This window comes from Leopardus geoffroyi, chromosome D3 (assembly GCF_018350155.1).
Source record: "Leopardus geoffroyi isolate Oge1 chromosome D3, O.geoffroyi_Oge1_pat1.0, whole genome shotgun sequence".
NCBI lineage: Eukaryota > Metazoa > Chordata > Mammalia > Carnivora > Felidae > Leopardus > Leopardus geoffroyi.
Genome location: NC_059339.1, coordinates 27,269,123 through 27,288,012, shown reverse-complemented (window position 1 = coordinate 27,288,012; position 18,890 = coordinate 27,269,123). Strand labels below are relative to the sequence as shown.

Sequence of the window (18,890 nt, the reverse complement as noted above, 5' to 3'; positions counted from 1 at the left end):
GGCCCCAAATCTTGCTTGTGGCTTTCATTGGATCAGGTGGGCTCAAAGGCCATTATCTGGGTCAGATAAAATTGGGGTCGCTGTTTCTGGCTGTCACATTCAGAGTCTTTCCCTATCCCTGTGCCGGCCTAGGGGCGAGCTGCTTGCTTCGGGGTAAGGTTTCCCGTGACCGCACATAGATTTAACTGGGGCTCTTGCCCCATCCCCTCTATCCACCACAGCCCCCCAGGACCTGATGGATGTCTCCGTGAGCAACCTACCGCCCTTATGGCAACCCAGCCCCCGGAAATCCTCCTGCTCATCCTGTTCACAGAGTGGCTCCGCTGATGGTGGCTCAACCAATGGCTGCAACCATGAGAGGTATGAGGGGCTTACGCCATGGGTCGAGGGAATGGAAAGATTTGCAGAAGATTTGTAGGCACCTGTTTGTTGCCCAGCGCTGAATTCAGAAGAGAGATGTAGGCTACGGAATCACTCAGGTCTGGGTCAAAGGCTAGCCTTGTGAAGTCCTAGCTAGCGGAGCTTCCTTACATGTATCGGTCAGGATAAACAAGGTTATGTTGCAGTAACAAACAGTCCTGCTATCTCAGTGGCTTCTTACAGCAAAGGCTTTTTATCATGCGTACTATGTGTCTGTCCTGGGTCAGCTCGGGGCTCTGCTTGCTGCCCATTAAAGGGCCCGGTGACACCAAATATTACTTAATGCCAAGCACACATGCCTCAGTTTGCTCCTCCACAGAATGGGGATACAAATGCCTGGTAACCTGAGCAAGTCTGCACCCGACCAACCTGAGGGTACAGTGAGGGTTATTTTCGTGTTTAATGCCTCCCTGCGTGTAACTGGAGGACGTTAACCATGCCTCCTTCCTGTCTCCCTGGGTTTTGCTGGGTGGCCCCCAGGAGGTCCTGAGAAAAATATGCAACTATTCCTCCATCCTGTTCTCTGCAAGCATGCACAATACTCCCTTCAGCAGTCCTCGATTTCCCCAACACTGCTGGGGCCTTACTCCCCTCTCCTCTTGCAGCCAAAACAGCCCCCAAACCCCCCCCCCCCCCACCCCACGCAAGGAGGAGCTCTGAGGCATCACCTCTGCAATCAGCCAGACTCTGAATCGCAGTTTGGCTCAGTTTGGTTCAGCTGGGCCACTTGAGAAGTGAGAACTCTTGGTGCAAGTCACTGAAAAACCACTTCAGACTAGTTCAAATACGAAAGGAAATCGCAACAGGATGGAGAAGTCCAGAGGCGTGGTGACTTCAGGCATGGTTGGCTCCAGATGCTCAAAACAGAAATCTCTCTGTTTCTTCAACTCTTGCCTCTGGTTGCCTCTGTGGTGGTTTCATTCTCAGGCAGGCCTTTCCTATGGAGTGGCAAGAATGGATCCCAGCAGCCACTGTCCTATATCCCTCTGGCTTAGGAGCTTGAACAGAGAAAAATGGGTCTGTTTGCCTGTAGTTCCAACAAAAGTCTCAGGGCTCATTCTCATTGGCTCAGGTTGGATCACGTGACCACCTCTTATTCAAGGACGGTGATTCCAACCTGAGTCAGGTACTGGGTAGAATCAGCCTCATCCAAACCGCAGGTCCAGAGTGTTGGGGAGGCAGTGACCCCAAAGACTAGGGGAAGTGGCAATGATGCTGTATGGGTAGAAATAATAGTTCCCCCTCCTCCAGTCCCCTTAACTGACTGGTTTTAATCTGCTCCCTACAGGCAACAAGCTGTGCTTCCCCAGGGAACCTGGGCTCTGTGGGGTCTTTCCTAAGTGTCGTCTTTTCCTCCACCTGCAGGGCTCCCCTGAAGCTCCTCTGTGACAATATGAAGTACCAGATCCTTTCCAGAGCCTTCTATGGATGTGCGTATTGGCTTTACTTGCCATTGTGGTCTCTGGGGGCATTTATCAAATGCCTGTTGTATGTCAGCAGTGTGAGGGGAAGGTGCCTGGCTCTGGCACGTGAACCTCTGCTCCCCTATTTCCCGAATGTGTCTGTTTTTAGCGTAGTTACATGCACTTCTCTGAGCCTCATCTATAGATGGAGGATAAATTGTGTCTGTAGGTGCTGAGGGGGGACAGCAAACAACGGGGCTTCTCAGTGGCAGGGGTCTGGTTAGTCACCATCGCATCCCCAGTGCCCACCTTAGAGGGCTTGTTTTTCAGGATTAAATGAGAAGCATATATAGAGCCCCTAACACCTAGCAGGACACGTCCTAGGTGCTCAATAAGAGTCGGTTCCCCTCAACCTGTGGGCAGAAGAGTCAGGTGGTCTGATCCCTTTCCACGGAGTTAAAAATGAAAATTTAAATACAGGCATTCCGATGGTTTCTGTTTAACAAATGAGGAAACTAAGGCACAGGGAGGCAAGGTAACTTGTCCAAGGTCACACTGCTAATACATGACACAGCCAGAGCTCAAGCCTAACCCACTGACCACAAAGCCTGATTTTTTTTTTGTTTTTCATTCTGCTGTGATTCTTAGCACATTTTATTTCCCCAGCCTCCCAGCCTAGATGGGGGAGATAAAACACGTATTTTCAGGGATTCCAGAAAAGTGTTACTATGTCCTCCATGGCCTGCAGAATAGCAGCTCAGGCCATGTTCCCCCGCGCCTGGAGAGGCAGGGAGAACGTGAGCTCTCAGGATCAAGGTTTTTGCCTGTTCTGTTATCACCCATCCCCAGTGCCTGATGCAGGGCCTGGCTGGGAGCCAGGGGAGCGTGGACACATGTTTATGGAACCCAAATGGAAAAGCTTCCTGGAGAAAGGGTCGAGGGTCAAGATGAATCTTGAACAATGTTGTCGCGTGCCATGGCTCATCCCTGATGGTGGTTGAGAGCCCAAGTTCTGGCGCTGGGCAGCTGGGTTTCAGATTCCATCTCTGCACTTCCCGGTGATGTGACCTGGGCAGGTGACACGAGCAGTCTGTGCCTCAGTTTCTTCATCTGTAAGATGGATCTATAAGATGCCTCTTACAGATGTTGTTGTGAGAATTTAATGAGTTGCATTATGGGAGCTCTGGCAGCTCCCTGGCACGTAGTGTATGCGTGTGTCAGTGTTAGCCATCTCCTCCTCCCCTTCCTCCCCCTCCCCCCTGCCCCTCCTTCCCCTCCCCCACCTCCTCCCCTCATTTCTCCCCTCCCTCCCCTCCTCCTCCTTCCTCCCCTCCCCTTCCTTCCTCCTCTCCCTCCCTCCCTCCCTCCTCCTCCCCCCCTCCTCTCCTCCTCCCTCCCCTCCCTCTCCTCCTCCCCCTCTTTCTCCTCCTTTCTCCCCTCCCTCTCCTCCTCCCCCCTCCTCCTCCTTCCTCCCCTCCCTCTCCTCCTCCCCTTCCTCCTCCCTCTCCTCCCCCTCCTCCTGCCTCTCTTCACCCTCCTCCCCCTCCTTCCCCTTTTTGTAATCCTTCTCCTCCTCCTCCTCCTACTCCTCCTCTTCCTCCCTCCTCCTCCTCCTCCTCATTGCTGGGAGGGGCGAGTCCTCAGGCTCCAGAAAGCCCAGGGTCCTCTCCAGGAGTTGATAGGGGACAGCCAAAGGGAGGGGGCATGGTCAGAGCAAACACAAGCTGTCATTTGCTGAGTGCCTCCTGTGTACCAGGCACTGTGCCCTCCAGGTGCCCAGGGTGGAGCGGACGAAGGGTGGCAGGTTGGCAGGCATTCGGTGAGAGTGCGGGGCCATCTTTGAAAGCAAACCAGGCGCATCTCCCAGGGCCTTCTTTATCTAGCTGCACTGTGAACAAGAGCTGCCCACCCCTGCCATTCTCTTTCTCTCTTGCTACGGATCGGAGGCACCCAGAGGCCTGGAGAGCATGTGGAGTCCCTGCCTCCTTCCTGCCTGCCCCTTGTCTTCCTCCTGCCCATGGATTAAATGCCTTGGCTTCCGGGAAGAGGAGGTAATGGCACCCTGGCCTGGGCTGAGAAAGGTGACCGACTTCCCTAGGCTCACAGAACTATTAAGCAGTCAAGCCAGCAAGTGACTTCACCCCTCCGAGCCTCGCCTTCCTCATCTGGAAGAGAAGGATGATGGGACTTTCTGCGTCATGAGGGTTCGCTAGGATTGCAGGGTGGGGCAGCGCTTCGAGATCCACGAGACAAGGCAAGGCAGGCTGGATGGTGGATGATGGCACTTTCCCTCCCTCCTTCCCTCGCCAGGGCTTGCCTACTGCAGACACCTGTCCACTGTGAGGACCCACCTGTCAGCCCTGGTCAATCACATGATCGTGTCTCCAGACTTGCCCTGTGATGCCGGACATGGGCTGACGGCCAGGATCTGGGAGCAGTACCTTCAGGATAGCACAGTAAGGCTTGGCCTGGCTCTGCCTGCAGTGGGGCAGAGCCCTTGGGGGGACTGTCTTGTCATCTGAGCAATGAACCCACCTGCTTGCGGGGACTCAAGGCGGCTGTGACACCTTAGGGGTGGTCGGCGTACCCCACCTGAAGGCCCCGCCCTTCTTGAGAGTGCTAAAACCCACAGCCCCCTTCTGCCCATGGGTGTGAGGATCCAGGAGGCTGGAGCGTGCGCGTCCTCTCCTGGAAGGAGTAAAGAATCTGTCACCAAGGATTTATTAAGCATCACACGTATGCACAGTGCTGCACGAGGTGCAGTAAGTCTCTTCCGCAGGAAGGTTGAAACTACTTAGCTACTTAGGAGGAAGGTAGCTAAGTCAGAGGAGGCAGCTGGGCCCAGAAAACCGCCCCCCAGCGTGCAGAACCCTTCCACTTGGCCTCACGACCCGAGAATCCTCCCATCAGATATTTCACCTGGAAACGCATCTCTAAGGTTTTCTTACTAGAAGGCAAACATCCCTGCAAGGAAGATGTTTATGTGTGAAAAAAGTTTCACAGTGAAATAGCTTGGGAAACGAGAGGGGTCAGCTTTTCTGTATCCTGCAGAACTTCCCAGAACCTTGGCTAGGCTGATAGGCTTATGGCTCTCAAGAAACTGGGTTGGGGGGAGGGGGAGGGGGGAGAGCATATGGAACAGTTTCTAAATGTTCCTAAATGAACTGTGAGATCATGACCTGAGCCAAAACGAAGAGTCGGACACTTCACCGACTGAGCCACCCTGGTGCCCCTGTAATTCTTATTTTTTTAAAAATGAGGTAACAAAAAAAATGAGGTGACATTGAGTTTGTATTTTAAGCAACAGCTTCATTTTATAGCAAAGATGTCTTCAGATCTCTAGGCGAAATGTTGAACGTTAGAACCTTCGCACTTCATTGATGAGTAGACCATACTTTATTCAGATCTTCCCCTAATGATAGACAGCTGGGCTCTTTCTCTTTTTATTTTTTTAAATTTTTTTTTAAACGTTTATTCATTCTTGAGAGAGTGTGAGCAGGGGAAGGGCAGAGAGAGAGAGGGAAACACAGAATCTGAAGCACGCTCTGAGCTGTCAGCACAGAGCCCGATGTGGGGCTCAAACCCATGAACCACGAGATCATGACCTGAGCTAAAGTCAGACGTTTAACTGACTGAGCCACTCAGGCGCCCCTGGGCTCTTTCTCTTTTTAAAAATTATTTCAAATAGGGCTTCAGTCGACATCTTTATAAGCACATATAATTCTTACTAGTGCTTTTATTTCGAGAGTAGATTCCTAGAAATAAAATTGATTGATATGCATTTAAAATTTAAATAGATGTGCCAGTTTACTTTCCCAAAAAGTCCTAGTGCTCATAATCCCGGCTGGCCTGGGAGAGTGCACATTTCCTGAGGAATTCAAAAGATTTGTAGACTTCTGGGCTCCACTCCAGCTTTACTGATTTAGCATCCCTGGGAGTGGAGCCCAAGAATTTCTGTTTTTTGAAAGTTCCCCAAATGCTTCTAGTGATCTTCCCAGTTTGGGAGGTGCTAGTCTAAGGACAAGTTGGTTGAAAAGATAGATTAGTCAGAAGTGAGTATCTTTTGTCTAACACTTTTGCAACAGTTTCGCAAACTGGCCATGTTTTTACCCTTCTTGGTTGCATTATTGCATTCGGGTGGACTGAGCTGCAGTAACCAATACAGTAACTACTTCAGTTGCTTGACATCATGGGGTGTATTTCTTGCTCACTCTTCAGTCCTCAGTGGGCGTTCCTGGTGGGTGGGCATCTGTCCTCCCTCCAGGGGCTCAAGAGTCTTTCATTCTTGTGGCCCCACCATCCTCCCGGGGGCCTCATAGTCATCTGCCTCCAGGCAGCGGAGCAGAAATACATAGTCTGAAGGGAATACACCTGCTTCTTCAAAGCTCTGGCCTGGAAATGGCTTGTATCACATCCTATCACATCCCATTGGCCAGAACCTAGTCACATGGCCACATCCAACTGCAAAGGAGGCTGGGAAATGGAGTCCAGCTGTGGGCCCCAGGACCCGAGCAGGTGGATTTTCAATGAAGCATTTACAGCCTCAGCCACAAATAGTTGTCTGATGTTTAAACTGCTTTGACAAGGCTGTCGGCAGAAGGTGAATTAAAATTTCCAACAGAGACAAAAGAGTGGCTGGTTTTGCCATTGTGGTGAGGTACATGTAAGACTAGCATTAAGATGGGAAATCTGTGGGGCTCTTGTCTGGCTTGGTTGGTAGACCATGGGGCTCTTGATCTCAAGGTCGTGAGCTTAAGCCCCATGCTGGGTGTAGAGCCTACTTAAAAATGTGAAATATGCTTGTAATTTTAGAATGTACAGTAAAGAGATGGGAGGAAACTGGACCTTGCTGCCCTTCAGAGTGGCTTTTCAAAAAGCAGTCATTGGCGTTTTACACACACACACACACACACACACACACACACACACATACACACAGATGGGACCTGCTGGTCCCCTCAGTGTGACTAATTATAACTGCAAAGCCTTTGCCTGAATATGAGTTTTTTTTTTCGTTTGTTTTTTTTTTTTTTTTTAATTTTTTTTTTCAACGTTTATTTATTTTTGGGACAGAGAGAGACAGAGCATGAACGGGGGAGGGGCAGAGAGAGAGGGAGACACAGAATCGGAAACAGGCCCCAGGCTCCGAGCCATCAGCCCAGAGCCTGACGCGGGGCTCGAACTCACGGACCGCGAGATCGTGACCTGGCTGAAGTCGGACGCTTAACCGACTGCGCCACCCAGGCGCCCCTGAATATGAGTTTTAAAAAGAGGGCAAACCTATTTGACAATACAGCAAACAGTTGTTAAAGTTATCCTTGTGTGCACAGAAGTTACTAGTGCATGAAGAACCAGCTGGAAATGTTCATTTTGGATTGATTTGCTTTTAAACAATTTTCTCTGAGCTGAGTCAAGGTTAATAACTTTGAGATGGTATGGCCAAATAAACACAATGCACGAAATTGACTAAAAGCTAAGTACAAATGTTAATTCATTGTATACTGGCTTTTTTTTTTTTTTTTTTGTAAAAATGGGGTCACACTAGATATATTCTCCACCTTGTTTTTTCCACTTAACAATATACATCGAACATCTTTTTTTTTTTTTTTAATAAACTTCTTTTTTTTTTTTTTTTTTTTTCAACGTTTATTTATTTTGGGGACAGAGAGAGACAGAGCATGAACGGGGGAGGGGCAGAGAGAGAGGGAGACACAGAATCGGAAACAGGCTCCAGGCTCCGAGCCATCAGCCCAGAGCCTGACGCGGGGCTCGAACTCACGGAACGCGAGATCGTGACCTGGCTGAAGTCGGACGCTTAGCCGACTGCGCCACCCAGGCGCCCCTACATCGAACATCTTTTTGTTGAAGTTCTCATGGATGCACCTTCTGCCCTTTTTACTCTCTGTTGGTATTCCTGTGTAGGGATGCCCCGTTCCCCACCCCCCCACCCCTGTCGGCAGGCAGTTGGGGGATTTCCAGGGTTTTGCTTTCTCATATGATGCCATGATGGATATCCCAGAACATACGGCTTTGTTTGTTCACACCATGATCTCTAAGGACCAGGTCTGAGAAGTGGGACTGTCAGGTCACAGAGCCCACCTTTCCTGTTGACCAGACCCTTTACTTCCTCCCGCCTACCACAGAGTTACGAGGAACAGGAGCTTCTACGCCTCATCTACTATGGAGGCATCCAGCCGGAGATCCGCAAGGCCGTGTGGCCCTTCCTCCTGGGCCACTACCAGTTCGGGATGACAGAAACAGAAAGGAAGGAGGTTGGTTACGCCTGATGGGCAGTGGGGTCTTTGGCAACAAAAGGAGCTGGGTACTGTGGGGATGGAGGTGCTCTGGTTCCACGTTGGACCAAGATGGCACAGGGGAACATGGGGGAGCCAGGAAGCTCCAGGGCAATGCTGCCTGGTAGAAATACAACACAAGCCACAGATGCCATTGTGTAAAATAAACTTTATTTTGAGAGAATTATAGATTCACGTACGGCTATAAGAAATAATACAGAAGGATTTATCTGATTTCTCCCAACGGTAGCATCTTACAAAACTATAATATCACAACCGGGGCATTGACATTTGTCTGTGTGTGTGTGTGTGTGTGTGTGTGTGTGTGTAGCTCTCCACATTTTATCACATGAGTAAGTTTGTGTATCACTCTCATGGTCAACAAACTGAACATTTCTGATGCTACCAGGGTCCTCCTGTTGCCCTTTTGTGGCCACAGCCTCTCCGTTCTCCCTGCCCGCCTAATAACACCTGACAACATTACCAGAACGTTCTTCGTTCCTGTAGTTTTGTCATTTCCAGAACATATATACATGGAAGCCTATAGTATATGGTATATAACCTTTTGGGATGAACTTTTTCACTCAGCACAATCCTCTGGCAGTCTATCCTTTTCATGGCCAAGTGTTCTATGGTGTTCCCATGGTATGGATGTTTGACGATCCACCTGTTGATGGATAGGTGGGTCGTTTCCCGGTTTGAGCTTTACAAATAAAGCTGCTGTGAACGTTCGTGTTTTCCCTTGAGCATAAGGTGTCATTAAACGTTCAAGATGACAGTTGCTGGGGCACATGGCGTGCTTGTTCAGTTTTGTAAGAGACTGCCAAGCTTCTGCAGTGGCTGCACCGTTTTATATTCCCACCAGCAGTATATGAGCGACCCACGCCTGCATCCTCACCGAGGTTTGGTCCTGTCACTATTTTTTATGTCGGCCACTCAGGCAAGGGGTAAATGACGCGTCATTGTGATTTTAGTTTGCATCTCCCAAATGACTGGTGATACTGCACGTTTTTGCATTGTATGCTTATTGCCATCTGTGTATCTTTGATGAAATGTCCGTTCGTGTCTTTTTTCTAAGTGAATCGTTTGGGTTTTTACTGTTGCACTTGGGAGCTCTTCATATGTTCTTGATACTTATTCCTTGCTGGCTGAATGGTTTGCAAATATTTTCTCCCCAGTCTGTCTTGTCTTTTCACCCTCTTTTGATTTTAGTAATTTTTTTTAAGTTTATTTATTTATTTTTGGGAGAGAGAAAGAGAGAGCAAGCGAGCAAGGGGCAGAGAGAGGGAGAGAGAGAATCCCAAGCAGGCCTCACGCCGTCAGCACAGAGCCCGGCATGGGGCTCGAACCCACGAACCGTGAGATCATGCCCTGAGCCGAAGTCAGACGCTTAACTGACTGAGCCACCCAGGTGCCCCTTGTCTTTCATCCTCCTAATGAGATCTTGTACAGAGCAAATGTTGAAATTTTTGATGAGGTTCAGTTTATCAGTTTTTCCTCATATACATTGTGCTTTTGGTGTCAGGTTGAAGAACTTTATGTTTAGCCCTAGATCCCAGAGATTTTCTCCTATGTTTCTTTTCTCAAAGTTTTATCAAGTTCTGTAGTTGTACATTTTAAATTTAGGTCTGTGATCCGTGTTGAGCTCATTTTTGTATCCAGTGAGTGGTTTAGGTCAAGATTCATTTTTTGGCCTATGATGTCTGGTTGCTCCAGCGTGCACAGTTTGGTGGAAAGGCTGGCCTTCCTCTCTTGACTGGCTTTTGCGCCCTTGTCAGCACTCAGGTGGGCATATTAGCGTGGATTCTCCATTCCATTCCGTTCATCTAATACCACCCTGTAATGAGAAATCTTTAGCTGATACCACACTGTCTTGATGACTGGAGCCCATGTGTTAATTTTAAGCGTTTAGTTAATGTTATGGGACACCTGGGTGGCTCAGTCAGTTGAGGGTCTGACTTTGGCCGGAGTCATGATCTCGCAGTTCGTGGGTTTGAGCCCCGCTTTGAGCCCCGCGTTGGGCTCTTTGCTGACAGCTCAGAGCCTAGAGCCTGCTTCCGATTCTGTCTCCCTCTCTCTGACCCTCCCCTACTTGTGCTCTCTCTCTCAAAAATAAATACACATTAAACAAGTAAATATAAACAAACAAATGTTTAGTTAGTGTTTTAATAGTCCCATTTTAAAAAGTAGAAGGAAACAGATGCTTGAATTGTTCTTAAACATCATTCCCAGTTCACAAGAAGTTGCAAAAACTGTAATAAAGAGGTCCTGTTGTACCCATTGCTCAGTTTTCCGCAATGGAAACACCTCCTAGAGCAGTAGCACATTATCAAAACCAGGACGTTAGCATCAGCACAATATCACTAGCTACACCACAGACCTCTTTAGGATTTTAGTCACTTCTGCATTGGCTCGTGTGCATGCATACACGTGTGTGTGTGGGGGTGTGGGTGTGTGTGGATGTGGGTGTGTGTGTGCGTGTGGGTCCACATCACTTCCTTAAGATGAAATTAATTTTAATGATATATTTTATTTAACCCAACATATCCAGTACGTTACCATTTCATTGTGTAATCAATATAAAAAGTATTGCGACATTCTCCTTCTTTTATTCATACTCCGTTTTCAATACCTGGTGGCATTTTACATTCTTATCCATTTCCCACCTGTGCTATTATTTACTAAATATTTGTCAGTAAATTGACTCACTGCAAAATGTATGTAACTTACTTAAAAAGGTATTTCATATCCCTGCCATTAATGGAAGACTGACATGATTTGGCATAACAGAAGGAAAGCTATAAAAATAAATAGAATACGACCAAATGATATAACTCAGTTCCATGTAGATACTGTAGCCTGCCTGAGGCCTGCTCTCTTTGTTAAAAGAGGGGATTATGAAGTGTTATTGGAGGTGTTCAAGGCACGGTAGCACCAGACTGGCCTTCCTCGTAATCCGAAAAGTAGAAGGGGAACTGAAAATGGAAATCACACTGTGATTCCAGATGATAAGACCCTGTGCCAGTGAACTGTCTAAAATCATCTCAGGACCAGCACGAGGCCCTCCCATGCTTCACCCCCTGTCTCGTGGGCTCCTGGCAAACAGGAACAGAGTTCCGGGGTGCCAGGTCCTGTGCTTGGGACCGGGGACCCAGAGGTGCATTAGATGAGTTCCTTGCCAGTGTAGTGGGGGTTTGTGCAGAGTCAGATGTAGGCAAACCCCAGGGTTGTAAGAGCACACCAGGGCCACCTATGCCATGCAGAAGGCTACCTGCTTGCTTTCCAGGCAAGGGCGGTGAGGAAGGGCCTCTCAGAAGAGGGGCCAGCAAGAGCAAAGCCCTAGAGGTAGAGGAGACGTGTGTGATGCAGTGTGTGTGTGTGTGTGTGTGTGTGTGTGTGTGTGTGTGTGTCTGTGAGGGTTTGTGGGGAGAAGGGTGGCAAGTGCATGGTGGACTTGGTGGCTGGAACAGGATAGTGAGGTGGGGGCAACAGTGAGAGGTGGGGCCGGGGAGGAAACAAAGAGGAGTCTGCTGAGGGGTAAATGCAAAGGAGGGGCCAGGCTGGGACAAACAGGCACCTGGAAGGAGCCCACTGGGGTCCTCCTGGTTCAGGGTCATGGGAACCTCGCCTAGGAAGGCAGTGGAAATAGGAAGGTATGCTTGGATGAGTCTTCTGGAGGTAGGTCAGTGGGAGGAAGGGCAGGAATTTGGGCAGGGTGGACCCCGAGCCTCTCTCCGGAAGCCCTGGAAAGCTTAAGGATTCCCTGTCCCCCCAGCCAGGAGGCAGGCTCCCTGCCCTCTCTCTTCCCCTTCCTGCCTCTCCACACCCTTACTCAGATCAGCTTGTCCACGTCCATTTGTGCCCAGAGTTCTGGTGGTTTCAGAACCTCAGTTACCCGGGCTGTGTAACAGAAACAACGCAAGTTGCCCTTCTGTCTGCTGAAATCCCACAAGGAAAATGCTTGGAACCTGTAGCCCTTTTCTAAGGCCATTGCTGGAGTCAAGGGAGAGGTCAGTTCTCTTCATCTTTGTATCCTCTGCACCTGGCCCTGTGTTGGGCACATGGGAGGCACTCAGTAAATGTGTTGGGTGTGTGGATAGATGGATGGCGTGAGGCGTCTTGCTCATCTTGTATCCCATATGTCTGGCTTGGTACCCAGCACAGAGTAGGTGCTTCCCAAATTGAAAGGATAAGTGAATGAATGAATGAATGAAGAAGATGGGAAGGAAGAATAATAAGAAAGAAACAGTCTTCTCACTTCAGCTGTCTCCAGGGTTTAGTACACTGCTTGGCAGAGGAGAAGCTCAGCAAGTATTTGAATGTGTATAGGAAGAGAGGGAGTAAAGAAGGAAGGAAGGTAGGCAGGCAGGAGGAAGGGAAGGAAGGAGAGAAGGGAGGGAGGGAGGGAGGAAGATAGGAAGGAAGGAAGGGGGAGGGAGGAAGAGGGAAGGAAGGAAGGGAGGGGAGGAAGGTAAGAAAGAAGGAAGGAGGGAGGGAGGGAGAAGAGGAAGAGAACATTGAAAGAAGTAGCTTTGTGCACGTTTGTGTATCCCCAGGGCCTAGCCAGGGCCCTGCACATGGTAGGTGTTCGGTCAATGTCTGTTGGACGTCCATGAATGATGAATGGGTGTCTCCAGTGCTCAAGGTCCCAGGTCAGAGCTGGCAGTCTCTTCTGGGTTGGGCCGGCTCTCCCCAGGGGTGACCTTGCATCTGCCCTGGCAGGTGGACGAGCAGATTCACGCGTGCTACGCACAGACCATGGCTGAATGGCTGGGCTGTGAGGCCATCGTGCGGCAGAGGGAGCGGGAATCCCACGCGGCTGCCTTGGCTAAATGCTCATCAGGGGCCAGCCTGGACAGCCACCTGCACCGGATGATGCACCGGGACTCCACCATCAGCAATGAGGTGACAGGCGGGACGCATGTGGGAGCACAGGGCGGGGGGCAATAGAGGCCAGGATCTGCTCCATTTAGCTGTTGTAGGAATGGTGAAGGCTGGGTATCTGGAGCTTTGGACTGAGTCTCACCCCTAGCGTTTGGGTGGAAGGTTACTGTGGAGTTTGATAGACCTGCATTTGAGTCTAGCCTCACCATTTCCTAGCTCTGGGGCCTCAAGCAAACACCCTTATTTCTGGGCCTCAGTTTCTTCATCTATAAAAAGGGCGTGACCATTTGGATAGGGGAGGTTTGTGTGCAGCTCAAATGAGGTAGTGCATACGAAGCGCCTAGCACAGTGCTAGGCTCCCATTTTTTCAGCCAGTGCTCACTGAGTACCTGCTACGTGCCAACAACGGTCAGGAATGTCCTGGAATGCCAGGAGCACTCCAGCGACCAGGTCAGACATACCTGCCCTCTCAGAACCTCCAGTTTAGCAGCCCAAAGGAGAAGCCGAGAAGAAAATTAATTCTCTTCCCCAGTGCTTGTACACTCACCCATTGCCAACAATAATACTGCCTAGGGTAGCAAGCAACCACCAGAAATCGGTGACTCCTAACATTAAAGCCCTTCGTGTGTACTCCTGAGTCTGGCTCAGCTGAGCAGTTCTGCCCTGAGCGGGGCTGGCTGGGCTCACTCTTGAGCCTGCTGTCAGTGCCTGTTCTGCTAAAAGGCTCGTTCATCTTTGCTGGGCTCTCTCACATGTCTGAGGCGACCGGGCTCTGCTCCACACGTCCCATCTTCCAGCAGGCTGACCTGGGCACGGTCACATAGTGAACATAGATCATAAAGAGACGAAGTGGAAATACACAGTACTTGTTAAACCTCTGCCCTGGTAAGGTTGCTAACTAACATCCCGGTGGCCGAAGCAGGGCTCATGGCCAAGCCTAGCATCCGAGTAGGCGGGAACTAGAAGCTATAGGGCAAAAGCATGTATACAGAGAGGGGAATAAAAAAACAAAAACAAAAAAATCAGGCCATTAGTACCACGAGCTCTGAGTTGATCTTAAATATTTGTCCAGAGGTCTAGAGGACAGGGCAGTTAAAGGTGGGTTTTTCTGATTGCAAGAGTAGGGGGGAGGGGGTCCAGTGGCTGCTGTGGCCCCTGAGGAGATGCCAGGGAGCAGAGGGCACCCCCCTCCCTATTCTTGTGGTACAGATAGGAAGCTGAGGCCCTGACAGGGGACTTGCCCAAGTCAGGAACAGAGGTGAGGCCACACTTACAGAATCCCTGCCTGAGCTGAGTGTAGGCCCCCCAGAGCCGGGATGCAACCTCACGCACACCTTCAATCTCTCTGTCTCTGTCTCTCTTGGCCCCTTTTTCTATCAGTCCTCCCAGAGCTGCAGTTCAGGCCGCCAGCACGTCCGCCTGCAGAGTGACTCCAGCAGCAGCACACAGGTGACCCTCGGGGAGGTGCCCCCCTCCCCCATCCCCCTCCTTCAACTTGGAGTAAAGGGATTGGATGTCCATCATCTACAGGTCACTTGTTTTATGCTAGCATTAAAAATGGAGTTTTGGGGGCTCAGTCGGTTGATCGTCCGACTTCGGCCTCAGGTCACGATCTCGCCGTCTGTGAGTTTGAGCCCCGCGTCACGCTCTGTGCTGACAGCTCAGAGCCTGGAGCCTGCTTCAGATTCTGCGTCTCCCTCTGTCTGTCCCTCCCCTCCTCGCACGCACTCTCTCTCTCTCTCTCAAAAATAAATAAGCATTAAAAAAATAAAAATTTTTAAATTAAAAAAAAGGAGTTTTTAGTTACACAGGTAATATGTGACTCTCTTCCTCCTGTAAAAAATTAAAATATTGCAGAGAGAGCTAAATTTGGCTTTGACCCTTCCTAACCCCCACTTGCCCTCCCTAGAAATGCCATCATTTCGCTGTGTATCCTTCCAGACCGTCTGTTTGCCTTTACATGCACACAAGTATGTACACGGTATGAAGACAATACATGGCACTGTTTGGTAATTTTTGGAAAATCCTGCATAAATTCTATTATACATGTTGTTGCACAGCTTTCCATTTCATTCCATGAAATGTTAACTCATCCCACTCAATATTAAATAAAAAGCAAAGCACAAAAAACATGCACACTGTGACACCTTTGGCATTAAAACAGGAAATGTTAATATATCTGTTTTCAAAAACAACGGATGAAAAAGCCAGAAATGAATCAGAATTATTACCTACAGGAGGCAGGGGAGGACGCAGGGAAAGAAGCCACATTTCCCTGAATATCCCTTGTTTCCTAGTTCCGACTTTGGAGTTAGGCAAATTTTGTATTGACATAATTTAAAACATTTGAACCAAGAAAAAAAAATTTTAAACCAGAAACACATGAAATTAACAGATCATATTGGTGACATAAACACAGAGAAGAAATGTTTCATGTGACCTTGGAACATGGTCTTATACTATCTATCCTTGATGGGATATGGCCTGAGGACATAAAGAACCACAAATAAATCCTTGCCCTTGTCCCAGAGACTTTTCCATAGTGTCTCATCTACGTCTAACTACTTTGGAAAATTGATCTGTAATAATCAACCACATGGATATAATATGCTGTTTTTAGCCTGTTTCCTATGTTGTAAATTCATTTCTTTAAAAAGTTACATGCAAAAAATTTTTTGTGATGAAAGGTACACTTCCTGCTACTTCGGTTCCCTAATACTCCTCAATTTCAGGGCTTTCTTCTTTCCGGGGTATTCTAGGCATTTCCATGCAGTAGGTCACTCTTATATTTCCCACGGCGGGAGCACACATTACACCTGGTCCGTCCCACTCCTTTCCCCGACTGCATAGTATTCCACGTGCATGTTCCATATTTGAACCGGCCCCCTGCTGATGGATGTTTAGATTGGTGCTGGAAGCAGTGGGCATCCTAATCTCTCCGTGTGTGCATACCTCATCTTCAGGTGTTTGAGTCTGTGGACGAAGTGGAGCAGGTGGAGGCAGAAGGCAGGTTGGAGGAGAGACAGCCCAAGATCCCCAACGGGAACCTGGTGAATGGCACCTGTTCCCCGGACTCCGGCCATCCGTCATCCCACAACTTCTCCTCGGGCCTCTCGGAGCCCTCGGAACCCAGCCTGAGCACGGAGGACGGTGTCATGGACGCCCAGCGGAATGCCCCTCTGGTGCTTCGACCTGGGGACAGCAGCGTGGATGACGGGCAGAGCAGTGAGGCCACCACCTCCCGGGATGAGGCCCCCCGCGAGGACCTGGCCGTGCAGGACAGCCTGGAGAGCGACCTCCTCGCCAACGAGAGCATGGACGAGTTCATGTCCCTCACTGGCAGCATGGACGTGGCCCTGCCCGGAAAGGAGGGGGCCGCGATGGAGGGCTGGGGAGACAGTGAGGTGGGGAAGCACAGCCGTGTGGACAGTGAGGACAACCTCTCAGAGGAGCCCGAGATGGAAAGTCTCTTCCCCGCCCTGGCCTCTCTGGCCGTGGCCACTTCTGCCAACAACGAGGCGTCCCCCGTGTCTTCCAGTGGCGTCACTTACTCTGTAAGTCACCAGGATCCTCCTGCACTTGATTTTCGTACCTAACAGCCGTGGGACGGTGGGTGTGTCCCACGAGCCTCGTTTCCCAGAATGACCTCTGATCTGTTACATTTTCCCCATCACAGAGGCTGCACTGGAGAAGCCCTTCTGGGCAGACAGTATAGTATTTAAAGAACACAGGCTTTGCAGTCAAATCATCCCAGGTTCAGTCCCAGCTGAGGCACCTCACTTTTTCTTTCTGAGTCTCAGTCTTCTATCAGTCGAGTACCTTCCTGCCTGAGCTGTTCTCAGAAGTAGGGAGTCCAGTCCTCTGTGCCTGATGTGCGGTGAGCTTTCCATCAATAGCAGCCTCGATGATGAGCGTCTTGGGGTACACTCAGGTCCAACATCTTTTAAGTACTCCAGTTTACTTTGTTGCCAAAAAGTCCAAGCCAAAGGATGTCAACTGAATGGGAGGTTTTCTGAGCCAGGCACTGTGTATATCCATTTTCCTTTGAAGAACGTGTTATTTCTGTGTAAGATATACATGCCCATAGTGTAAAGAGTGAAACAGACCAGGCTGAATACAAAACCCAGAAGTGCCCCCCATCTGCCCCCATGTAGCCCTCCCCAGAGGCAATAGCAGTTACTCATTCTGCCCAAATTACCTGGTGTTTACCCCCGTGTGTATAAATAACATACTTGTATTGCTACTTCCTGATCTTTTTCCTTTTTCTTTAGTTCCAGACATGAACGTTTCACCCCCACAGCCTCCCCAACACAAGGGACCCCTTCCCAGCCCCATCCATCCACTACAGTTACAATAATTTTAGTTCAATGACTATCTGTTGTTCACACTAGCATAACGAAACAATGTATATACACCATGCAGTAAACTGTATTTGTTTTTTCTTTCCTGCCAGAAAATTTTGTTTTCCCTGGATGTGTTTTCATTTCCTCATCTCTGTTTTCTTGTCCTGCGTTTGCTACATATGAATCATTAATTCGCTCCCCCCAACCCCCCAAACTCTGCCAGTTTTCTAAATCTCTTCTAGAACATTCAGAAACCTCAAGGTTTTCTGTTCATTTTGTATGCCTCAAGAATGCTCTCTGAGAGCCTCAGACCTTCCCCAGTCTTCTGCTCCTGGTGAATAGCTCTCGTCTTAGATTTTTTTTTTTCTCCACCTTCATCTAGAAGTTACTTTTGCTCTTAAGTTATCCACCTGCATAAGATATAAACCTGGTGTGAGGCTGTTAATTATCCAGGGAGGTATATTTTATACTTCATTTGACACCTGTGTTCAAGATAGGTAGTTGTCTTTAAGGCCCTAGGTGTAAGTAGCTTTTTCTACCATTCCCTTACTGGGGATTTGGCTCTTGGGGATCCTGCCTTAATGCGTGAAAATCTCTTATTAGATTCCTTACCTTCAGAGAGAAGGATCCCCAAACCATTAAATCCAAGCTTCAGGTTTCCCAGTCTGGAAGCTTTCCTCAAGGCAAAAGCCAGATTTGGTATTTCTTGCCTTTGTGGTGAATTTTTGGCCTTTAATCGTTCCTCATTTTTCTTGCCATATCACTGAACCTTTTCCTCAGATGGGGGTCAAGGCAGCAAGCCCGGCATATGCCAGAACTGGACTCCTGTCCGCTTTCTCCGTCTTCCTGTCCAGTGACCCGCGGGGGCGGTGGGTGCATCTCCAGCTAGTTCCAACCGTCCTGCACAGTGAGGAGAATTCGTCTTTGCAGCTTAGAGAATTGTTTTGTTTCATAAAAGGGAAAGAAAGAAAAAGGGACTGTCATCGTACAAAGTGAAAAGAGGCTTTCTCGGAAAACCACAAAAATGAAATCAAACGCCCACCTGGTCCGGGGAGAGGATGTTCTTTTCAGTGGCAGCAGGAGGGGGGTAGGAGGAGGGAGACCGTCTGGAACGCGACCTCTCTGTGAGGAGCTGGCGTGTAATTGTTCTCTCCGTCCCCTCCTGGGGGCCTGCAGCCGGAGCTCCTGGACCTGTACACCGTCAACCTGCACCGCATCGAGAAGGACGTGCAGCGCTGTGACCGCAACTACTGGTACTTCACGCCCGCCAACCTGGAAAAGCTGCGGAACGTCATGTGCAGGTGGCTGGGGGCAGGGAGGGGCGGTGAGGTGGGGGGTGGGCTGCAGGGGAGCGGGAGGGGGTGGTAGAGGCGGGGGCTACAGAGAGCCCAGCCAGACCGCAGCCTCTGCCGTTGGCACCTTGCCCACCTGGCGATAAGGTGACCGTCCCAGTAATGATAATAATAGAGAGCATTCGTTAAGCACTTACTGTATCCCAGGCACCACCCCGAGCCCTTTACTAACGTCATTTCACTTAGTCCTCACAA

The 18,890-nt window shown here is 49.5% G+C and overlaps 1 protein-coding gene across 1 annotated transcript in view; it reads left to right on the top strand.

Moving 5' to 3' along the window:
- Window positions 1-18,890, top strand: part of SGSM1 (small G protein signaling modulator 1) — a 35,066-nt gene that overhangs the window by 447 nt on the left and 15,729 nt on the right. Inside the window, exons 2-9 of the mRNA XM_045459265.1 lie at window positions 180-360; window positions 1,786-1,850; window positions 4,134-4,279; window positions 7,967-8,095; window positions 12,839-13,021; window positions 14,381-14,449; window positions 15,964-16,554; window positions 18,520-18,644. Of these exons, the coding sequence (XP_045315221.1) occupies window positions 180-360; window positions 1,786-1,850; window positions 4,134-4,279; window positions 7,967-8,095; window positions 12,839-13,021; window positions 14,381-14,449; window positions 15,964-16,554; window positions 18,520-18,644 (1,489 nt within the window). The remainder of the gene's footprint in view (window positions 1-179; window positions 361-1,785; window positions 1,851-4,133; window positions 4,280-7,966; window positions 8,096-12,838; window positions 13,022-14,380; window positions 14,450-15,963; window positions 16,555-18,519; window positions 18,645-18,890) is intronic.